We start from the raw sequence: 21,666 nt of genomic DNA, 5'->3' as shown, positions 1-21,666 counted from the left end.
TAAACTGTTGTGCAGACACAGCTGCAAAATGTTGTTTGTCTTTTTAAGAGTTCTCTTATAAAGTATTTGTGTTCCTGCACAAATTATTGCAATTTTGTTCTGCTTTATCATCTTTTTTGATTGATCTATAATTTATCCTGTTGTAGTTTTACAACTTAATGTAATCTCTGAAAAAGGAAATTTCACATGGGAGATTTCTCTACTTGTGTTTTTGTTTGACCTTTTCTTACTGGTTTGAAGTGGGCACATAGCATACATGCACCAATCAGAATGTAACAATATTTGAATGAAATATTGATGACAGTTGTGGGGTTGTTTACTCATGTTGCTGGGCCACTGTCAATCACATTTCATCAAACCTCAACCACACAGTCAGATGAAGCAGATAAAAGTTGTTTTTAAAGATAATTTTTGGGGGCTTTTCCCTTTATTCGATAGCGACAGTGGATAGACAGGAATGGGGAGAGAGAAAGGGAGGGGATGACAAGCAGCAGAGAGCCGCAAGTGGGATTCGAACCCGGGCCGATGCAAAGGACTACATGGGGCACACACTCTACTGGGTGAGCTAGAGGCCGCCCCAGTTTTCCGTAACTTTAACATTATCTTACTTTTTTCGTCATAAATATTTAATGTTTCAGAGAAAATATTTGGTAACACTTTACTTGAAGGTATCGACATAATCGTGACATGACACTGTCATGAACGTGTCATAAACGTTTATGACTTCTGTCATTAAGTGTCATTCGGTTTTTGTCATGACAAGTTGACATTGTTTGGGTTGTCTTGATTATGAGAACTTGACATTAATCAAAGTGACATTACCAGAAGTTGTCTTGGTCATGACAAGTTGACATTAAATTTGTTTGGGATGTCTTTGTAATGACAACTTGACATTAACCAGGATGACATTACCAGAGGATGTCTTTGTCATGACAACTTGACATTAACCAGGATGACATTACCAGAGGATGTCTTTGTCATGACAACTTGACATAAGGTCATCCTGTTTAATAATAAATAATAAACCGAATGACACTTAATGACAGAAGTCATAAACGTTTATGACACGTTCATGACAGTGTCATGTCACGATTATGTCGATACCTTCAAGTAAAGTATTACCAAATATTTTCTCAGAGGCTTTCGGTTTGAGTTAAATGACACCTTTAGGGCACTCACCTCCACTGGCGTCCTCCTCGCAGATCCCTTCGTTCTGACAGGGGTTGTTGTCGCAGGCTCCTGCCCTGCTGCAGCACTGGTACACCCCAAACACCCTCCTGCTCCCCGGCCTGGCCCACTCCGCAGTGTCACCAACTCTGATTGGTTCCCCATTGAGCTCCAGGCCCTCTAGGCAGCCAACGAAATCATGCGGATGCTGGTGGAGCCCCGGGGCAGAGTCTTGAGTGACGGAAGCGAAGAGCAAAGCACCATGGGAGAGCAACATCCGACAAGGCTCGGTCAGGGTGACGTAGGCTGTGTGCTGCTGGTCCAGGATCAGTCTCAGGGTGCTGGGGTTGACCTCCAGCAGGACGCTGTGCCACCTGCCGTCTGACACCGGATCTGATTGGATCAGTAACGAAGCGGGGGAGCCGTTTCCACAGCTGTACCTGAACTGCAGCATTCCATCAGTCAGCTGAGGAGGGAAAATGAGGGTCATTTAGAAACACTCAAAATCTCTCAGTGGTCAGTATTCTGACTTTATGTTCAATGTCCCACTGTCTGGCTACTTGCAGAAAGTGCTCGGTGCATGCGTCGGCGAAATGCCTTTCCCCTATCTTCATAACAGTCAAAGCATACGAACGAAGTTCCCACTGTGGGTCAAAACTATGTGTTGTGACACCGAGGTAATAGTCTATATCGACGATGTTTCAATTGTGGGATTGTTCAGAAATTCCGCTGGATGTCCCTTATTTCCGCTTCTTTATGTTGCCATTCTAACCTCCGGTGGATTTCTGAGGACTATGGTTAACTGCTCCTCAGATCTCTGCAGGGTAAATCCAGACAGCTAGCTAGACTATCTGTCCAATCTGAGTTTTCTGTTGCACGACTAAACCAACTTTTGAACGTACACACGTTCCACCAAAACAAGTTCCTTCCCGAGGCTATTTTGGAGAGGTACCGTTGCTCCGCCCGGCGCTTAGCACTGCCCAATATGATTGTGATTGGTTTAAAGAAATGCCAATAAACCAAAGCACGTTTTTCTCCCATCCCGGAATGCTGTGTGGACTAGCCAGACCCTCCTCCGCAGTGCTGTGGAGGAAGGTCTGGCAATGCGAGACCGCCGACATAAGTATGATTACTGAGAGAAGTCCAGTCCAGTAGTCACCGGTGAGTGCAACGGTGCCATGGATGTATTATATTTAGAGGTGCTGCATCGCTTCCTGTTTTCCCAAACTACAGAGCGGCCCGAGGCCCAAATTATAGAACGTGTTGGCGTTAATTGCGCGTCAAAAAATGTGTGCTGTTAAAAGGAATGTGTGCCAACTGGGTATTATCGCATTCATTTTGACAGCCCTAATAGGAACCAACACTTTTAATTAACTAGAAGAAACAAGAAGTCTCCATTAGAGATCGACTGACCTATTATCAGCTGTGTAGAGGCTCAAGATTAATCACTTCTCACCTTTTGTGAACTTTTTTGTCTATTCTTTTAGACTTCTTTCTTTTGTTGTTTTTAGCACAAAACACTTAAAGTATTGTCCAGTGGGTACTGTAAGGACAATAACTTTATTTATCTTATATGGTTTTGCGTATTAGAAAACCATAACTGTCACTTTAATTTAAATATACTTTGTATTCTAGCCATCTTAACAAACATTCTAAAGTCATTCTAAATCATGAAAAAAAAATCTAACCACTGATGTTTTTATGTATATGTATATTCCCATTGACGCCGCTGTTTATTAGCTTCAAGTAATAAATATTCTGTATGGATGCCTTCAGGGTGGTTCTAATGCAGTTGAGTTAAATGGAGCTGACACCTTTCGAAGTTTGCATCTGGGTCTGGTAAACATACCGTTACTTGTCATCCTCGGTTCAGTTGGCATTTAACGTGCATCCTTGGCTTTATTTAAAGGCCCAGTGTGTAACGTGTTTAGTTGTTCATTAACAAAATCTGTGTTGCCCGTTCACAAACTTGGGTAGACGCTCCATATTCATGCGCCATCTTGAAATACGTTAGCCGGTAAGGGACATACAGGACATACTGCTCCGCCTTTCGCGTTTTCGATGTCACATGATAAACTCACAGGTGCTGCTAATGCTGCTAATGGGGATCGTAGCTTCCCGGCCCCGGCAAGTTTGAAGAAGGAAACATGGAGGAACACACGTATTCAAAATCCAAATTTCAGGAACAGGAGTCTTCTTCTTCGCCCAGAATAAGAAAAAGGATATTGAAAAGAGCAAGAGACCGGCATTTTGAAGCGTGAAGGCTACCGTAGCTGTAATACGTACTTTGAACTGCGTGGTGCGAGAGAGTTGATTGCGATATATGATCTCAACGCTAGACGGGAGAAATTCCTACACACTGGACCTTTAATGGTTATGTGTCATGTCCTGGTGGTTATTATATTGATTTCTTTGTTAAATTTGAGCAATTATTATGTGTGTAATTATTCTCCCAGAAGCACTGATTCTGTGGTTTGCAGTTCAGAAGACATCTAAATGTCTTGGTTAACAGTAGATCGGTTTGAAAGTGAAAGGTTAATCATTGTTTAAACAGCTTTTATGACTTCATGAAGTTTATGATGAAAACAATGTTAAGATGTTACCATGTTTTAACCTGCAAAACCAACCAACTCTGTGCTTCTATGTTTTGTTTGGACTGGTTTAAAACATAAATCCCTGTTGCAAGCCTGGTGACGGTATGGAGAGATAACACAATCTGATATGTACTGCGTTTCAATTTTTATGTACCAAAGTAATGAATACACGTCTTTAAGTAGAAGTTAGGCTATAGATTAAAAATTCAAACGTTACCGGTGCACACCAAACATACTCCAAACCAGCAACAACGGTCAAAAATCTTCAGGCATAAAGAAGATAAACATGTGTTTGTGTTACAAATAAAATCAGCTTTTGCTGGTCAGCTCCCCATGTTGCGGATGTTGAACACCATGCAGGACACACACATTTCATCAACATTTCATCAACATCAGCGGGAGGCGCTTAATGTTTCTGCAAGCTCAGCGATACCGCAAAACTAACAAGCCAGCAGCTTTTTTATCTATTCATGTCTTCTTGATGTAACAGAAGACTCATCGTATCTTATCCTATAAATGTACAGATGGAGTGTGTATTTTGCAAATTGCTATGCATTAACTCCCACCAGACCCTAAAGGCTGTGATGCATTATTGAGATGCTTGGCTATAGCTTCTTTAATTGATGCAGGATGAAGAGCTTTTCTCTCTTTGCTGTGCAAATGTATTTTCTTTCTTGGAGTTACTATTTTTCCGCCTTCTACAAAACACATTTGTAAAGCATGGCCATTGCTCGGCCCTCGTGCTCTATGCAGGCTGTCCTCTGGGCCACGCTGATTTGCTTTCTATCCCTGCCAGAGTTCTCTGTAAAATTCCCTTTAGCTGGGATGATTTATTTTGGTGGGACGGACTGGCAAAATTCTTTACATGGATCAATGACAGCGCAAGGGGAGGGAGATGAGGGCTGTTTTGGCTTATCATGGGAAAATGCTGAAGCGCTGGACGAGGAACATATGGAAGCTCGAGACATCCGGGGCGCCTGTCGCTTGTCTTTTAATCTATTTTACATGACTTGGTGTGGCTTCTCGAGTGATTTATGGTGGATATTGGGCGAGAGATAGCACACATTCACGCACTGATAATTTTATAATATCAGCAAAGCAGATAATGTGCAGACACAGTGTCAACTAGAATGCCACAAGGACTGAAGCTCTACAACATGGCTCCATAAATCACCCACCCTGAACGCATACGTTGCGAGCTTCCTGCATGCTGCTTTGATACTGCTGGGCAAACATTAATAAGCAACATCGGCTGCTGTTCTGCTCGCATGTGTACACACTCACGCAGGCATTACAACGGGGGCATGCAGCAGGCAGCGCTTCACCTCTACAGTCATAAAACGCTTAACTGAGCGTGCTCGCTTGTTTGTTGTACTACATGATAAAATCTGGTAACATGGGAGTAGCTTCTGTGGTTTTGTTTACATGCAAATTTATAATCAAAGATTTATAGTATGACCTCATATCTGCAAACGCTGTTAAAAGAGACTGTCATTCACTCCAGCGGAGAATGGTGGACAGTATAATACACATAATACACATGAATGTAAAGTCAATGTGATCAAAACTAACTTAATGCCTTTTCTCAGATCTAATGTTTGAAGTTGGATCCCAGTGGACCTCTTTAGCAAGTTTTGCATTTAAGCCCTTTGAGTGTTATTTATTATTTATTATCTGCTCTAGCTTTTCCAACAATTAAGAATTGAAAACAGCATTTTCTTTAGGGAGGACCCTTAAACCCTCCGCTAAATACGCTTAACTAAGTCTTCCACAAACCTAGGGAAAACCCTGGCTATGTATGCTGTATACTTGGGCAAGACACTGAGCTCCTTCCTCCTCGTAGCTAAGATAAAAGCCTGAACTAAAAGTCAATCAGCTTGTGTTACTGCAGCGAGCACGATGAGGATGAGCGTTGCTCCACTGATTCCACACCAGTGTGGATCTCTATCTTTGTTCACCGCCCAGTCTTCAAACTGCTCGCTGTCAGGTCTGAGCCGTCCCTCCTGATCAAGGATGGTAATTATTACCTTCCACTGACAAGTTGCCTTGACTTCTTCTGCTCGGCTCGCTACAGCGGCTTTCCATTCAACCGCTACAATTAAAATTTCAAAGACTTAGAGCAACATATATGCAGACATAAAAGACAAGTAGCAGGAGTAAGTAGGTCTGATCTCTAATGTGAGTGTTTTTTTATTAAAAGACGTGCTCTTGACGGAGCACACTGATGAGAGTTGGTGGTTTATAAGAAGTCACTGAGATTCATTCATTCTGAAGTCATCGAAAACCGCAGGCGAGGGACTTCTCAGATGACCACGTTAAGAAATTCCTTTTGAAGCCATTTCTGCTCATGAAGAATCAGACAGAGACACAATCTTGCATACGTGCGTCGAGAACCAAAACCCAGGAGGTTGACTCTCGGGAAAGACTGAATGCTGCTTTTGAATTATCCGACAATCAAAATGATTGAATATTCCACCCGAGTGCACACGGATGTCACACAGATAACAAGAGCCCACAATGGGAAGCATCCTGCTTTAGTTCAAGTACTTAACACGCCTTTTTTTGGTTATCTGTTTAGAGAATGATTCATGTATCTCGAATACTAACAATTCATCATTCTCTTTCAATCATTCTCTTTTCATATTGTACAGTACTAGTAGTGCTTCGCCGAGATCAATCTTCCTTTCCCTCAATGATACGAGTGAAATAAATCTTGAAGACGACACATTTTTCGTTAGGGCTCCAGCAGGAGTCTAACTGGTTCCCTCTGCGTGCATTTTGATGGAAAAGGTGACGGAAAACGTGCCACGTTCAGAGCAAGCAGTCGTCACAACTCAAGTTAAAAAGGGCACTGATGTGCTGACAATGCAGAAAAAGCAGGAAACCAGAAGCGTAATCGCCGGCTTCATAATTCGATGTGGGACTTTAAAGATATGTGGGGTGGGAGTTACCAAGGCCTCTGATATTCAATCAGGCATTTAGCACACAAACAATCTGCCATGCAGAAATAAAGAAAAGGCATACGTAATATGCTCTAACACAGGGGTCACCAACACAGTGCCCGAGGGCACCAGGTAGCCCCCAAGGACCACATGAGTAGCCCTCAGGCCTGTTCTAAAAATGAAAATTGAATATTGATATTATCTGTTTCCCACCTTGATAAGTCATTGTTGATAATTATTGATAATGAGAAATCATAAACGTGATCAGTGTCTTCACATAGATGACTATCATTAATCATTAATAATCATATATAACTAAAGGCAAACTAAGCAAATTAGCTATTTCAGAAGAGTGTATCAAACTGGTAGCCCTTCGTATGACTCAGTACCCATGAAGTAGCTCCCAGTTTCAAAAAGGTTGGTGAGCCCTGTTCTGACATCTGCTGGATTTGGCAAGAGAGAAGCAGCGGGTTTTGCACATATACTTAAAGCAGCCATATTATGCTCATTTTCAGGTTCATAATTGTATTTTAAGGTTGTACCAGAATAGGTTTACATGGTTTAATTTTCATAAAACACCATATTTGTGTTGTACTGCAGTGCTCTCTCTCTCACTATTGCAGATCCTCTTTTCAGCTGGTCTCTGTTTTAGCTACAGAGTGAGACCTCTTTTCTTCTTCTTCTGTACTATCTTTGATTGCACTTGCACATGCTCAGTAGCTCAGATGTAGATCATGTCAGCTAGCTAGCTCCATAGACAGTAAAAGAAAGGCTGTTTCTACAACTTCGGTCAGTTACAAGGCAGGATTAGCTGGGAGACTTCTAAATGAGGGCGCACATGTAAGTAGTTCTTTTGTAGATTATGGTGAACTTGTGTGTGTTGTAGCAGTGCTTTGCTATTGAGAACGAGGTAGCATGCTAGCGTTAGCATGCTAACGCTAACGCTACGAGCTAATGGTTGCGGTTAGCCTGCTCGTTTCGGCTTGTGACGTCACAAACCGTGCCGATTTTGAACAGCTCACCCAGAGACTGAAGGCAGGACACATTCAGAAACTGTATCTCACTCTAAACAGCATGGCTGGATTTTTTTCAAAGTTTGTATGTGTGTGGAAGCACCAGAGACACAACATAACACCCCAAATCCCAGAAAAAGTGTTTTTTTCATAATATGGGCACTTTAATAAAAAAAAAAAACAGCTGGTATTTCACAGTGAAGAAGGGCATGTGGTGTAAAATGTCAATGTTGCCACTATAGAACAACTTGAAATCAAGTTGATTTTATTTGCCAAGTTTCAGGGTGTCAACAGGTGCCATGTGATGCTGACAGTGTTGACCCAGATACACGGCAGAGTGTCTTGATATTCTGGGATCTGTGTTTGCAGTAAACACACAAAAGGAGAACTGAGATTAGACAGAAATGCAAGACGAACGGCTCACCAGATACCAAATATTTAAAGAAAAACAATCTGACACTGTGCCGATAACATGACTGCTGGCACAAAGTAGCAAACAAATATTGACATTTGATGCTATCAGATGCTATCAGTCTGCACAGTGAAGTAGAACATCCTGTATTTTTTTTTTGTTATTCTGAGCTGGAAACATTTTGGATTTTAAAGATTAGCTTGACGGCTGCGGCGGCGATTCCCAGTGACAACTCCCATAGATGAAATCAGCAGCTCTCAGATTTGATCATTCCGATAGGAAATGACAAGAAAAGAGAAAGGAAAAAGAAGACAGAGAGGAGAGCTCCATTAGGGTTGGGCGATGTCCCCTAAATTGGCAGTTGGCGATGTTTACATTCAGACATTCATAAATCATACGTAACATCGTCCCGTACCCACAGGACATCAGACTTACTTATTGACGCACGCACACAGTAGTGTCCACAAACTCATGAGGGGAGAAAGGAAAGTGTAATGAATGAACACCTTTTCTCTCTTGCCCAAGACCGCTGTGTCCAAGCCAGGACGCAGAGCATGACCTTACCACATGCTGATACGTTACAGTCTATGTACGTTACTAGTCCAGGTAGAGCAAGCTGCTACTGACAGGGAGAGAGAGAGACTGTGAGGGGGAAAAAAGTAGCTTCCACTTAAGGGGCCCTATCTTGCACCCTGCGCAGCACAGCGCAAAGCCCAACGCAAGTGTCTTTGCTAGTTTAAGACCGACGTAGTTGTCAATTTCCCGTCCAGCGCCCGCGACTAGGATTAGTGTGTCTGACAGGGTAGGGGGCGTGGCATCACGATGGTGGCTCTCCATCATGATGTCGGTCAGCCATCACCATCGGGGATATCGTCCATCGGCACAACCCTAAGCTCCATGTCTCTTGTGAACAGAACAAACACTGACACACGTCTTTTCTGTACTGTTTTTTTCTTGAACCAGTTTGAAATTAATTGATGCTGCGGTGTTGCTAGGAGCCAAAACATACTAATGGAAATAAACCGGCAGTAACAGAAAATCATAATGAGTGGACACTGTGAGCTAAAATTGATAAATTCTATCTGTTTTCACTGCTAACTTTTTATCCTTCGGCATTAAATGGAAGCACTCCTATAAAGTATAAGTACCTCAAAAAAGTACCAAAGTAAATGTACTTTGTTACAGTTTACCACTGGATTGGCTTCACTAGCTACGTGTCATATAAATAATGTGTATTATGAACATGCTACAACAGAACAGCTGTAGGATGACAGAACCGTATAAACATGCCGTAGCAGAATGAACTTTTGGCCCCAACAAAGAGGCTGCATCTGCTTATAAAAATCAGTGCTTTAGGAAATCATACAAAGAGTACATCTGCCACAAATGGTTCACAAATAAATCCTGTTTTCTGTCTGCACTCAGACATAAATACCTGTAAAGTTCCCCAGTCCTTGGTGCTGTTGGTGGACACAATGAGGCCTTTCTCCTGGAATGTCTTAAATCGCAATGACAGTTTGAAGTCCTGGTTGTCCTCATCCATCCCGTGAAGATACCTCAGGTAGGATTTACCGTCGAACCTGACTGCAGACTCTGAAACATAAATACAAACCGATAGTGAGCAAACACAGCAGCCTGCTGATGTATCGTGCAGAAGTTGTCGACAAAACACGACTCAATGATTTGATAAAGCACTGTGTGAGTCTTCTCTCAAACATCACCCGTCATAAATCGCAGCACCATGACAGAAAGACACAGAACTCCTACAATGTGGCTTTTCTACCTGTCGATGATCTGTAAGCTTGTTGTTTCAATCATACTCTTTCTTTCACAAAAAACTAAGTGCATAAATGGCCTGAAACTAAGGCTCAAACAACAAAGACGTGAACATTGTGTGTGAGTGTTTATGTATATATATGCAAGCAGTGGAAGGAAAGGGGTTATTAGCATGGCAAGGTTTAAGGTGTATTTTTGTTATTATTATTCTTACATGTAGTTGATGTCTGTTCATATTTAAGATATTGTTTAAAGTGCTCATATTATTCTTTTTGGCTTTTTCCCTTTCCTTTATTGTGTTATATATCTTTTTTGTGCACGTTATAGGTTTACAAAGTGAAAAAGCCCAAAGTCCACCCCAAAGGGTCTTACCATCTCCAACAGAAAACACTGTTCACAAACTGCTCCAAACAGCTCTATTGTAGTCCAGCCTTTACTTCAGAGACAAACATGGTCACTTTGGAACACACGTTATAATGCTTGCCTAGCTGCTAGCATGGCACGCCCTCATACTCTGCTTCTGACTGGCTAGTAGTCCTTACCTAGCTACTGCGCATGTGTGACTCCCAACAAAGATAGAACAGAAGTGAGATGTCTCACTCTGTAGCTAAATCAGAGAGCTCAACACACAGGGTGAAAAGAGGAGCTGCAGCAATGTGCAGTACAACAAAAATATGGTGTTTTTTTTTTTTTTTATTAAACCATGTAAACCTATTCCTGTACAACCTCTAAATACAATTATGAACCTGAAAATGAGCATAATATGAGCACTTTAACATAATTAATGTTGAGGGTTTGGCCAGATGCAGATGTTTTAGATAATGTGTTCAAACAGCTTTAAAGAAACAAAACTGTTATAATAATCTATTAGCACTGAAAAGTATCTATGGTCGTTTCGGTGGAAACGATTCACTGAGTGAAGATTAAGTCCTTGGGTGAATAGATAACACTGAAGACCCTCCAGTTGATGGAATTTTACATAGGAAGAAGATCTTGTTAATGAAGTTTTGGTCGGCACCAGAATTCTTCCAGAATAACAAAACTTGAAGAAAAAAAAACAACCTTTAATCTCTATCAGTTCTCTAGAGAGTTGAAACATGGTGTGAACTGAATGTAATGTGTGATCTCAGATCTGACAGACGACACTGCAAAGAAAGAGATTTGTCTGATCTTCTGAACTGAAGTATCGCCAAGAGCTTAACAAAAAAAAAAAAGCCCATGTGCCCAAATGATGATCAGTGATGATTAAAACAGCTAAAGGGAGCAAATTAGTTTACAGACAAAACGTCTTCTGCATTTTTAGTATTTCTAAGGATGCCTGTGGGGAGGTTTTGGCACATTGCCAAATTCTGATGGTAAAAATTACAGCTTTCCCCCATTTTTTGGTGAAAAATAACTTTTCCTTAAGTATGATGTGAGTCCGGTAACTTTTTTAATACCTTCTGGTCCATACTGCACTGAAAATTGAAAAGAACAACCCCCCAGTTTAAAGTTTGTGTGTGGAAGGTCACCAGTTTGAAACAGACTGGCTTTATGGGTAAACAAGCAAACATGAATATTTAATGACAAATGCATAAAGTGCAACTTTATAATCTAACTTTGAGTGTTTAAAAAGGTCAAAAATTCTATTTGTATAATTACTTTTGGAAGTTTCTTCGGTTACACTGTCAGACTGGCCGAACTTTATAACTTATTTTATACGTATTTTAATCAAAACACTATTCCCTGAAAGTGGTTTACATCTTTGTAAAATTTCCAGGACAGCAACTAACAGTTATTGTTACAGATTCATCTGTGTATTATAATTATTATAATTAACTGAATACAAGTTTAGTTCATAAAGTGCCAGGAAATTGTTAAAAAAAAAAGCCATCATGGTATTTCAGAGCTGAACGCATCTCGTTTCTCAAATATCTCGTTTAGTCCGACCAATCCCACAATAATTAAAGTACAGTGACATAAAACAGAGAAAGGCAGCAAATGCTCATAATGAAGAAGCTTGACCCAGAAAATCTTTGGCATATCTGCATGAGATCCACTGGCAAGTGATAGACAACAAAGCTTTTCTGATTTGGATACTAGTTGGAGATGAATCGACTTTTGCACTAACACTATCCTGTGATTTATGATTCATGATATGACTCATGATTTAACAACTACCCTGTAATTTACACAATAATATGTGAAAAGTCAGTGTTTTGGGACAGAAATGAAGTTAAGTTTTAACATCAGACCAAACTGTAGTCTAACACAGTCAGTAGGACTCTTTCGGTTTTTTTTAAGATTATGTTTTGGGCATTTTCGGCCATTATTCGATAGGACAGCTTAGACATGAAAGGGGAGAGAGAGGGGGAATGACAAGCAGCAAAGGTTGGAACCCGCGGCCGCTACAGCGAGGACCAAGCCTCTGTATATGGGGGCACGCTCTACCAGGTGAGCTACCCAGGCACCCAGTCCGACTTCTTTTAAGATATGCATCGCACCCCACAGTCACTTAAGACTAAAGAGGTATCCGATATAGTCAAAATATGGCATTTCTTAGACATTCAGTAGATCTTCCATGAGTGAAGAAGACTCCAAACAAGCTGATAATGAGTGTATATCCTGGAGAGCCCCTAGGTGACTCTTATTCTGTCCTCACACCACTAATCCTCACAGGAATGCTGACACAAATCACCGAGGAGAATCCGACGAGGTGGCACTGCTGCTCGGGGGTTTAGATGTGCTGTCGCCTAGGATAGAAGCCAACAGAGGGCCAGCATTCACACTAAACATGTTCTGAATAATTTCTATGAAATCCTGGGGATTACTCCCTCAGATCACTGTGTTTCAACAGGTAAGAGGAAGATGGCTCTTTGATCTCTGGCAGCAACAGATATCTTTATCGATTTTACAAAGAATATAAGTCTTCTTCAAAGAGCAAGAATTTAATCTGATGGAAGATGTGTTTTTATGCTTGGAAAGTCCAGAAGAACTGAGCGGAAAATTACAGAATAAACTTTCTTCTTCTATTTCTAACTGTTACAAAAACCAGAGACGGTATTTCCTCAGCTCATCCTCAACCCCGCAACGGACATCTCAGTGTAGGCCTGGCAGGATGAAAAGTTAGTGAAACTTTTCAAAAGCAGCACGCTTTAACTAAAGACATTGAGGAGACTACAAATGACGTGTCGCAAAGTAGCAAAATTCACACATTTTGATTACATGCTATATCTATATCTACATGATATTTCCAAACAGGTTTTGAGCGGGTAGTGTGTTCACACTAAAAACCGGACAAAACTAAGTATCCTCATGCAGTCAGTAAACAAACTCAAACTCTTGACTTGAGTTTTCTGTTGATTGACATTATTGTACACAATGCACAGAGGAAATGGAGAAGCTACACAGCAGCAAAAGATTTAAATAAGTTGCAGATGGTGACAGTACAGATCCTTACATCTCCTCGTTTCTGTTATCATTGTATCCCCTAATTGCTTTTCTATATATTTTTTTAAAATAAATAATATATTGTGTTGTATATAATAATATAATAATATAGCTTGCATTTTAACAGGCCACTTTCCTGCATTTATCTTTAATTTAATGTACATCATCTGTTATAGTTCTTGTACTTTTATGTAGAAATAAAAACCTGAAAATGTAAATTTTTTTGATTTGGATAGAATCAGATTTCTCTGACTCGGTTTTCCTCAGTTACACCTTCATGTGGTTTTCTGTTGCACATCTACATCCACAGTTGGACGAGACAGTGTGCACTCTTTGCTCAGTGTGGATGTTAAGTTAGGAGAGAGAGTTGGTCTTTAACGACTCTGTCGGAGCTCACGTTCGGCTCGTTTTCTTCTGCTGCTCTTCTCTCTGCTCTGCTCCCCTGATTCACATGCTCAACTCAATGCCCACAAACACACTCGCTCATTAACGCCTCTCTAAAGCGCGCGCGCGCGCAAGCACATGCACACACACACACACACACACGCACGCACGCACGCGCGCGCGCGCACGCACGCACGCGCACGCGCGCACGCACGCACGCACGCACGCACGCACGCACGCACACAAATGGACGACCCACTCTACCACCTGAGGCACAGCTTTGCATAGTTTATCTATAAAAGGTTTCTCATTTGAATTTTGAGATAGTGTTATCAATTTAATTAGTGTATATAAAGATACTAACCAATATCATTAAACCAAATGTATGACTCACTCACTCACTCACTCACACACACACACACACACACACACACACACACACACACACACACACACACACACACACACACACACACACACACACACACACACACACACACACACACACACACACACACACACAGATGTACCGTTACAGGGGCAGACGCTCTCCCATGTGTGTTGTGGGGTGATGTAACCGGCTCTGGCGGTGGTGAAATGGCTCAGTGTTTCATGGGTTAGTCGCACGGCGTTCCTGCAGCCTCGCGGCGGACATCCGGTACCAAGACACCCGTTGTGGCTCACCCTGAGGATGCTGAGGCCCAGAGAGTCTTCGATGTCCGATATCACACCTACATCAAAGAGATCAGGCTTTCAGAGGGCACATTTCAAAGAGACTTTTCATCTCACAGGGATTACCTCACTCACTTTGTGTCCAAAGTAATCATTGTTCTGTATTTCAGCCTAGTTGATGTCTTCGGAATGAGGTGCAATTATTCAAAAGCTAATTAGTGATGTGTTCGGGGGCTCAGTTTGCAAAGATGTAGAACTGCAATGTCAATTGTTTTTTTAAATCTGGAACTTTATGTAGTGTCTTATCGACCCAGTCATGGCCCGCCATCAACAGGCACGTCAACTTTATATATACGCACATATATATATATATATTCTTTTTTTTTTATTTACATAATATGTAGGGCTGCAAGATGTTTATATTTGTGTTTCTTTCTCCTTTGCAATGGCAAAATGCCTGAGACTCATTAAACTAGTAGCTCCTTAACTCTCCAACTTTCCAGCCTTTAAATGAAGTAGATTTCTGCATTCCCAGGAGTCTAAATCAAAAGTAAAATGCCAACAGTATGAAAAAAACAGATATGAATCTAGATTTGTACCCTTAACATTTTTCTTCTTCTAATTTATTTAAAATGTACTGTATATTCCCTCCATATGGTGCAGTGCTCATACATTAATCCCTGAATCAGTTCATTGTGACATTTTCGCGTCATGGCTTAACATTTATCTTGTATTAATTGATCACCTGCGAGTCTGTTTGTTGGCAGAGACTGGACGAGCCCACTCTGAGGCCTCCAGATGAGCAGGGCCTCCAGGACCTGGGTGTCGGGTAGCTGCTGAAGGCTGGCCATGTGGAGCTCATGTCTGGGTAAACCCAGTGCTTGTCCGAGGCTGCGCTGCAGGCCTCTCCAGTGGTCGGCCAGAAACTCCTCCGGGGACAGCCCGAGCAGCTGCAGCGTCAGGCCCGAGTCCAGTGCCCTCTGGTCGGCCGCCCACACGTGAACTCTGACCCCGGTCCAGACGCTGAACTTCCCATCGGTCACGCTGACGTTGAGGGAGTAGGAGCCCTCCTTCAGGTTTTCATCCGCCCAGATTTTGCCATCGGCGAGGTCAACAGAGAACCTCCCCCCGTTTGGTTGTTCTGACACTAACTTGTAGGTCAGGACGTCCTGCAGGTCCTGGTCCGAGGCGTGGAGACGTCCTATCACCCGGTTGGCAAACAGACCACTGGAGGTGGTGATGAAGACCTCCAAAGGCACTACGGAGGGAGGATACTTGCTCTGCTCTGTGACATTGATGTTGACCACACAGATGGAGGAGAGGGGAGGGTGGCCGCTGTCTGTCACCTGATTGGTGCATGAAGAGCACATAGCGCAAAGATAAGACCTCTGGGAAATCACTGCTCTCTGTAAATCAAAAAAAAATTCCTTGTCCTGTCTATGCACCACCTTGAATATCACATTGCACTTTTCTGCTCTTTTTGCACTTCTGCTTGGACGCAAACTGCATTTTGTTGTCTTTGTACTTGTACTCTGCACAATGACAATAAAGTTGAATATAACCTAATCTAATCTAGTTGTCAACTATTGACTTAATTGCCAACTATTTTGATAATCACTTCAAGTTTGAGTCGTTTTTCTAATGAAAACAAAGTAGATTTCTCTGATTCCAGCTTGTTAAATGTGAATATTTTCTAGTTTCTTCACTCCTCTGTGACAGTAAACTGAATATATTTCAGTTGTGGAATAAAACAAGATATTTAACAACATCATCTTGGACTTCGAAAAACCATTTGCTGATATTTTATAGAGCAAATAACTAATCGATTAATCGAAAAAATAATCAAAAGATGAATCCACAATGAAAATAATTGTTAAATGCGGCCCTAGAATTAATGAATACATTTCTATGACCGAATGAGATCCAACTTGTTAATTAGTGAGCTTTAGAAGCTTTGTTAACATTTGGACAGAGCCATGTTTGCTGTTTTCCCGTTTCCAGTCTTCGTGCTTAGCTAAGCTCTCCGGCTGCCAACTCCAGCTCGATATTCATAAGCTTATTTCCCAAAATGTCGAACTCTTCCCTCTAAGGGGTCAAGAGATTATTAGCGTTGTAGGAAATAGGAAAAAAGTGTTAGATTGGAATTATTTCTATTCTTAATGAACAGTTTGCCTCCCATGATACTTTAAATGCTGCATATGTGGATTTAATTTACACTGACCAGCTGGACAAAAACAGTATTTAAGCATGAGAATGGTCAAAAATAAGAAATGCAGTTATTTGGACTAAAATGTCCTCTATCAGCAGTTTTCAATCCAAAAACATTTGACCCAGCTACAAAACTCCATGCAATGCAATCCACTAATATACATATTCAACTGTACTCAAAAATGCTTCCTGTTCATGATCTTGAACGTCCCTGAAAGCTGTGGCTCCTAATAACTGTATATTACTTTTAGTGGAAAGACCAGGTTAAACTTTAATAAAACCCTAATTATGGATTGGAGTTGAAATCTCATTTTGCAAAATGTCAGCAGTTAATAACTTGAAATGTTATTACGTTCACAGCGGTGGACATCCTGAAGTTTCTTAATACAACTTGATATTTTTTAATGACCCCTGAAGAACAACGTATACCCGTAACTATGATGGGAATATGCAGACGATGTGACCCCCCCCACATCCAAAGCGAAAAAAAAGCTAATTATCTGCACCCTGAAGTCAAAGCCGGAACTTTTTTTCTCATGGGTGAACCCAAAGTACGTCAGGACTCTCGGCTTGTGCAGTCAGCTGTATCACTTTCAGGACTGCAGCGGAACATGATCATTTCTCTGTTAGCACTTCCTCTCCTGACAACACCGTCAGCAGCACAGCAACCGAGGGCAACGGGGGACACTCGGCGGCGCCGTCAGCGTTTTATCACTGAACCGGGATTACAACAAGCACTTTGTAGTTCCGTTCACATTGTGACAATCTGTGACATTTTCATTTTATTGTCATGAGATTCCAGCAAAAAGATGTGAATCTCAGGGGTAAAATGTGAGATGAGACAGATACTGTATGGCAATAGATATTTTTTTCTCCAAATCTGACAGACAAAAGGTGAACAGGTTAAGGAAGAGGGAAAAACAGGTGAGCGAGACAGGATCCAGGAGGGGAAACTTGGAGCTTAAAGACTAGGGCTGAACGGTTAATCGTTTTCAAATCGAAATCGCCATTCCATATGCTGGGATTCATTCAAAACTTTAATGGAAAAAAGAAAAAAAGTAAGGCATAAATAAATATTTTTAAATTTGACTGAAAGAGACAATTATATTGTTAATCGCAATTCTTTCTGAGACAATTCATTCTATAGCAAAATTTGGAATTGTTCAAGCTCTACTCAGCAATTTAAACCAGCGGCAATTTGTCTACTCGGAAGGGATTTTTTTGTTAGCGCGATGTCACAGTGATTCCGTCTATAATCCTAGAGTTTTCACAGCCTTCTCACCTGTATCTTGAGCTGGTGATGGGGTTTGACCTTCTTTCGGAGTGGGGCAGAGAGCGACAACAGGCCACCCTGGTCGACGTGGAAACGGCGGTCCTCGTTGCCGCTGACGATGTGGATGGAGAAAGGCGGGCCGTTCCTGGGCGTGTCTTTGTCCGTCACCACCAGCTGGAGGATGCCGCTGCCGATTGGCTCGCCCTCCTGCAGGAGACCGGGTGCATTAGTTCCCCTTTGTGTTCAACTTCAATTATTTTACTTTATTTTATTTCCAGTTTAAAGCGGCGGCCCTGCGATAAACCCAACCTTCATGAAGATTATAATGTACAGTTATTTTTATATACAAAGAACCTTAACCTTGTGTTATTATTGGGTACATTTCATATTCATAAATCCAAATTTCAAAAATACAAACCATTCTTTAAGGCATTATTATTTGACTATAACTCCTTGATTGAGTCTCTGAAGTGCTGTAAAGGGGAAAAATGAATGTCTGCAGTTAAATGCCATGAAGACTTAAAGGTGTGAATGTTTTTGTCAACGCTTGTAAAAATGAAATGAGATGAGACGTTGCCTTTTTCAAATACTAATGTCTGTATCTGTTCATTATATATTGTTGTTTAATAAAGTTTGTTAAAAAAAAAGAAAACATTTTCAGTTTTTGTTTAGACTGTTTTAAAGATGTGTTGATTCAACGTTATGGTCATCTAAGAGCCTGGAGTTTGTGCTGCTGTTATACAGAGATATACTGAATATTAAAGGTGCTGTAGGTAGGATTGTGAAGATCCAGGACTTAGCCAAAAAATTTGACATCGACAACTTCTCAGTCCCTACCCCCTTTCTGCTAAAGCCCAAAATGGTCTCCTAAGCCCCGCCCCCCACAAGGGAGAATGAATGTGTGTGCATGAGCAGTGATTGACATGCAGTTAAACACCCCCCCCCGGCCCTGACTGGTGCATCTGAACAGGGAGCTGTGGATTTTTGCAAATCACACTACAGGCTGTAGGTGGTGACAGAGGAGCTGGATATTTTTTTTTTAATTACCTGCTTCACGTAGTTCTACTGGAACATAGGATTACATAGATAGCAAATATGACAGAAAGTTAGTGTTATAAGGCTTACCTACTGCACCTTTAAGTCCGAGCTATCGGATATAAATTGGGCGATTATATTAGAACAATATAGAAAATATTAGAAAGATTATATTATATTAGACTCCATTTCTTTTCGAGGGAACTCCTATGGCTTAATGTCCTACAGGTGATAAGGGGGAAGTACGTAAACATTAGTTTTAGCTAGGAGTACCCATTTCATTTTCCATAGCATTTGTTTAGATTTTTAGATCGTCTTCCAATCATATCAGTATGCTATGAAAATTCACTTTAAAAAGAGAACAATCCCATTTTGTTGCCTCATTTGTTTCTTCACCTCATCAAAGTTTAATCAGCACCGTTGAATATTGTGGTTTTCAAAGCCTTCACTTTTGGTGCATTCAAGGACACTCTGACACAAGAGATTCAAGAGTAAACTGCTGGAGCACCCAAATTCGTTAACATCACACAACATTTGATTGTTTTATCTTTTGGACCTGACTTTCCAACAATGTGGCTCATCAGTACTTAAAACTTCCACTCAGCTCACTGTATCAAAAGTTACTGTACCATCAAGAAAGGTTTTTAAAATGGCCCCTGCTTGCAACTTTGGTTCCACAGCACAGTAACTTTAACTAGAAAAATAATAAAGTCCTTAAATTGTTCACTGTGATGGATTACCCACCTTAAAAAAAGTCTGTGTGCTTTCCAAAGCCTGCTGACACTAATACGATGAAGTTGGGTTATCAATCTAAAAAACGTACAGCTTCCTTTGGGAGATGGGCAATTTGGAGTTAATGGGCTAAAACACGCAACTCCGGTGTGGTCTTTCAAATTTCAATTAGAGCCTGCATCCCAAAACACAAAGAATGGCTTCATCAGAGTGTGAGGAATACACAACAGGTTACTTAAAGAGTGAGTCAGGGTTATGAGTTTGATTCCCTGTGCAGGTCGGTGGTTAAAAGAGTGAGTCAGGGTTATGAGTTTGAGTCAGTGGTTTGAGCAAGGCATTAAAGCTGGGAGAGATGTACCTTCCCACCCACAGATGCTTCTCTTCACCACAGTATCACACCGGTTCCAGAGGTCCCCGTAAGGAATTAATTGGTCTTTTGCAGTTGTTAAGCTGTATAGACCACACGCACTGATTCAGTGGGTGCTCATGGGTAATTGTGAGAAATACACTTACAGAAGCACAAAGTAGGATAATCGTAAAAACAGTGGCTGGTTCAGCGCGTTAAGTACTGTAACACACCTGACAACAACTAGATCTTTAGAAAAACACATTTAAACGCATATGTTTTTTGTTTGTAGGAATAATCAGGTAATAATCAGAATGTTTACATATTGCAGCTTTAAATAACTATATTTTAATGTGAACTGTGTTATATGTTGAAAATCTGTCATTGAAATGCTGTTAAAACCAATGGCCAAATGTCACCCAGATTTACTTTTCCAACAAAGTTAGCCGAGATATCTCGACGTCTTTCGACCTGCGAATCAATGTTTATCCAAAATTCTAAAACATTATTTTCTAAATCACCTTCCTCAACAGAAAAGTGGCAGATGCTGTTAAATTTGGGAGTGATAGGAGCTCACATAGATTATTCATGTCTCACTGTTTAGCATGCCGAAGTGAAGACAAACTTCAGTCAGCATTTTCAGGACGAGCAGTAAACCAACACAGATGCAACGTGATTCATCGCTGTGTAGAAGCGCTTCTGCATCCTTTGAAGACGTTCTGCAAAGATACCAAATTACCTGTCCATCTGCTGCTTTTAGTCAAACACTCAGAGCGCCGACTCTTCACTACAACAGATGTGCCAGTCGTATTAAAAAGGCGTCCAACAGTGACAAATAGTCAATCAATGGCATGCAATGTCTCCGGAAGAGACAACGCCACCGCTGCTGCTGACTGGCAACACCTGTTTGGAAAATACTGACAACTCCTTTCCAGTTTTAGCAAAATCCATCATCCATTCATCCATCATCAATCAGAGCTTTTCTTCATCAGGCCGAGCTGGCAGTGGACATTAGCTGATGGAACGATATCACGTAGTTAGGATTTGTCACCACACAGCGCACAGGTATTCTGTGACTGAATAAGAGTTTCTGAGCTGGCAGAGCTGCAGCAGGCAGAATGATGGAGAGCTGGCACAGTCGGTGGGCAACAGCCAGCGTGACTGAAACAACTCTGTGATAGTTCTGCTGCCAGAGGCATGAACGCACATGAATCTGTACTGAAGCTTTAACACACGTAAACAAGGTAAACGTTGTTCACTCTAGCAAACTTAGCCCTGTAATTAGAGGTTTTAGGTGAAAGGGTGGCATTGATGTCCTGCAAGCAACACACACTCTCAAACACACACACATACACAAATCATGACAGCCGATCCTCCTGCCTCTTTGATCCCCACAAGGCTCAGAAACCGCTTTGATTTTAGCACACAGTTTTAATGAGGTCTGGGCGCCGCAGCTATGATAGAGCAACACTTACAGGTCAGCATATTTTCAGCTGGACTGTGCTGGAGATGGAGTTCTAATGACCCAGAAAGATATGTTGAGAGAAAATGACAGACCTTCAGAGATTTTTCTTTGACTATCTTCAATCTTCAATCACTGAACTGATGGCGCCGCAGAATGGCGACACGGTGTGTTGGTGCGCTCTGTTTTGTTTTGTTTTGTGTTTTAATTCTGTTTCTTGC

At 41.4% G+C, this 21,666-nt stretch overlaps 1 protein-coding gene across 3 annotated transcripts in view; it reads right to left on the bottom strand.

Annotated features, from left to right (window-relative positions):
* Positions 1-21,666, bottom strand: part of fat2 (FAT atypical cadherin 2) — a 123,921-nt gene that overhangs the window by 15,354 nt on the left and 86,901 nt on the right. For all 3 annotated transcript variants that reach the window (XM_031317108.2, XM_031317109.2, XM_036004745.1), the window contains 5 exons: positions 17,880-18,077; positions 15,135-15,735; positions 14,248-14,448; positions 9,564-9,721; positions 1,180-1,633 (listed from right to left, as the gene is read on the bottom strand). In XM_031317108.2, coding sequence (XP_031172968.2) covers positions 1,180-1,633; positions 9,564-9,721; positions 14,248-14,448; positions 15,135-15,735; positions 17,880-18,077 — 1,612 coding nt within the window. The remainder of the gene's footprint in view (positions 1-1,179; positions 1,634-9,563; positions 9,722-14,247; positions 14,449-15,134; positions 15,736-17,879; positions 18,078-21,666) is intronic.

This window comes from Sander lucioperca, chromosome 1 (assembly GCF_008315115.2).
Source record: "Sander lucioperca isolate FBNREF2018 chromosome 1, SLUC_FBN_1.2, whole genome shotgun sequence".
Lineage (NCBI taxonomy): Eukaryota > Metazoa > Chordata > Actinopteri > Perciformes > Percidae > Sander > Sander lucioperca.
The sequence above is the reverse complement of the archived record's forward strand: the minus strand, read 5'-3'. Positions and strand labels throughout refer to the sequence as shown.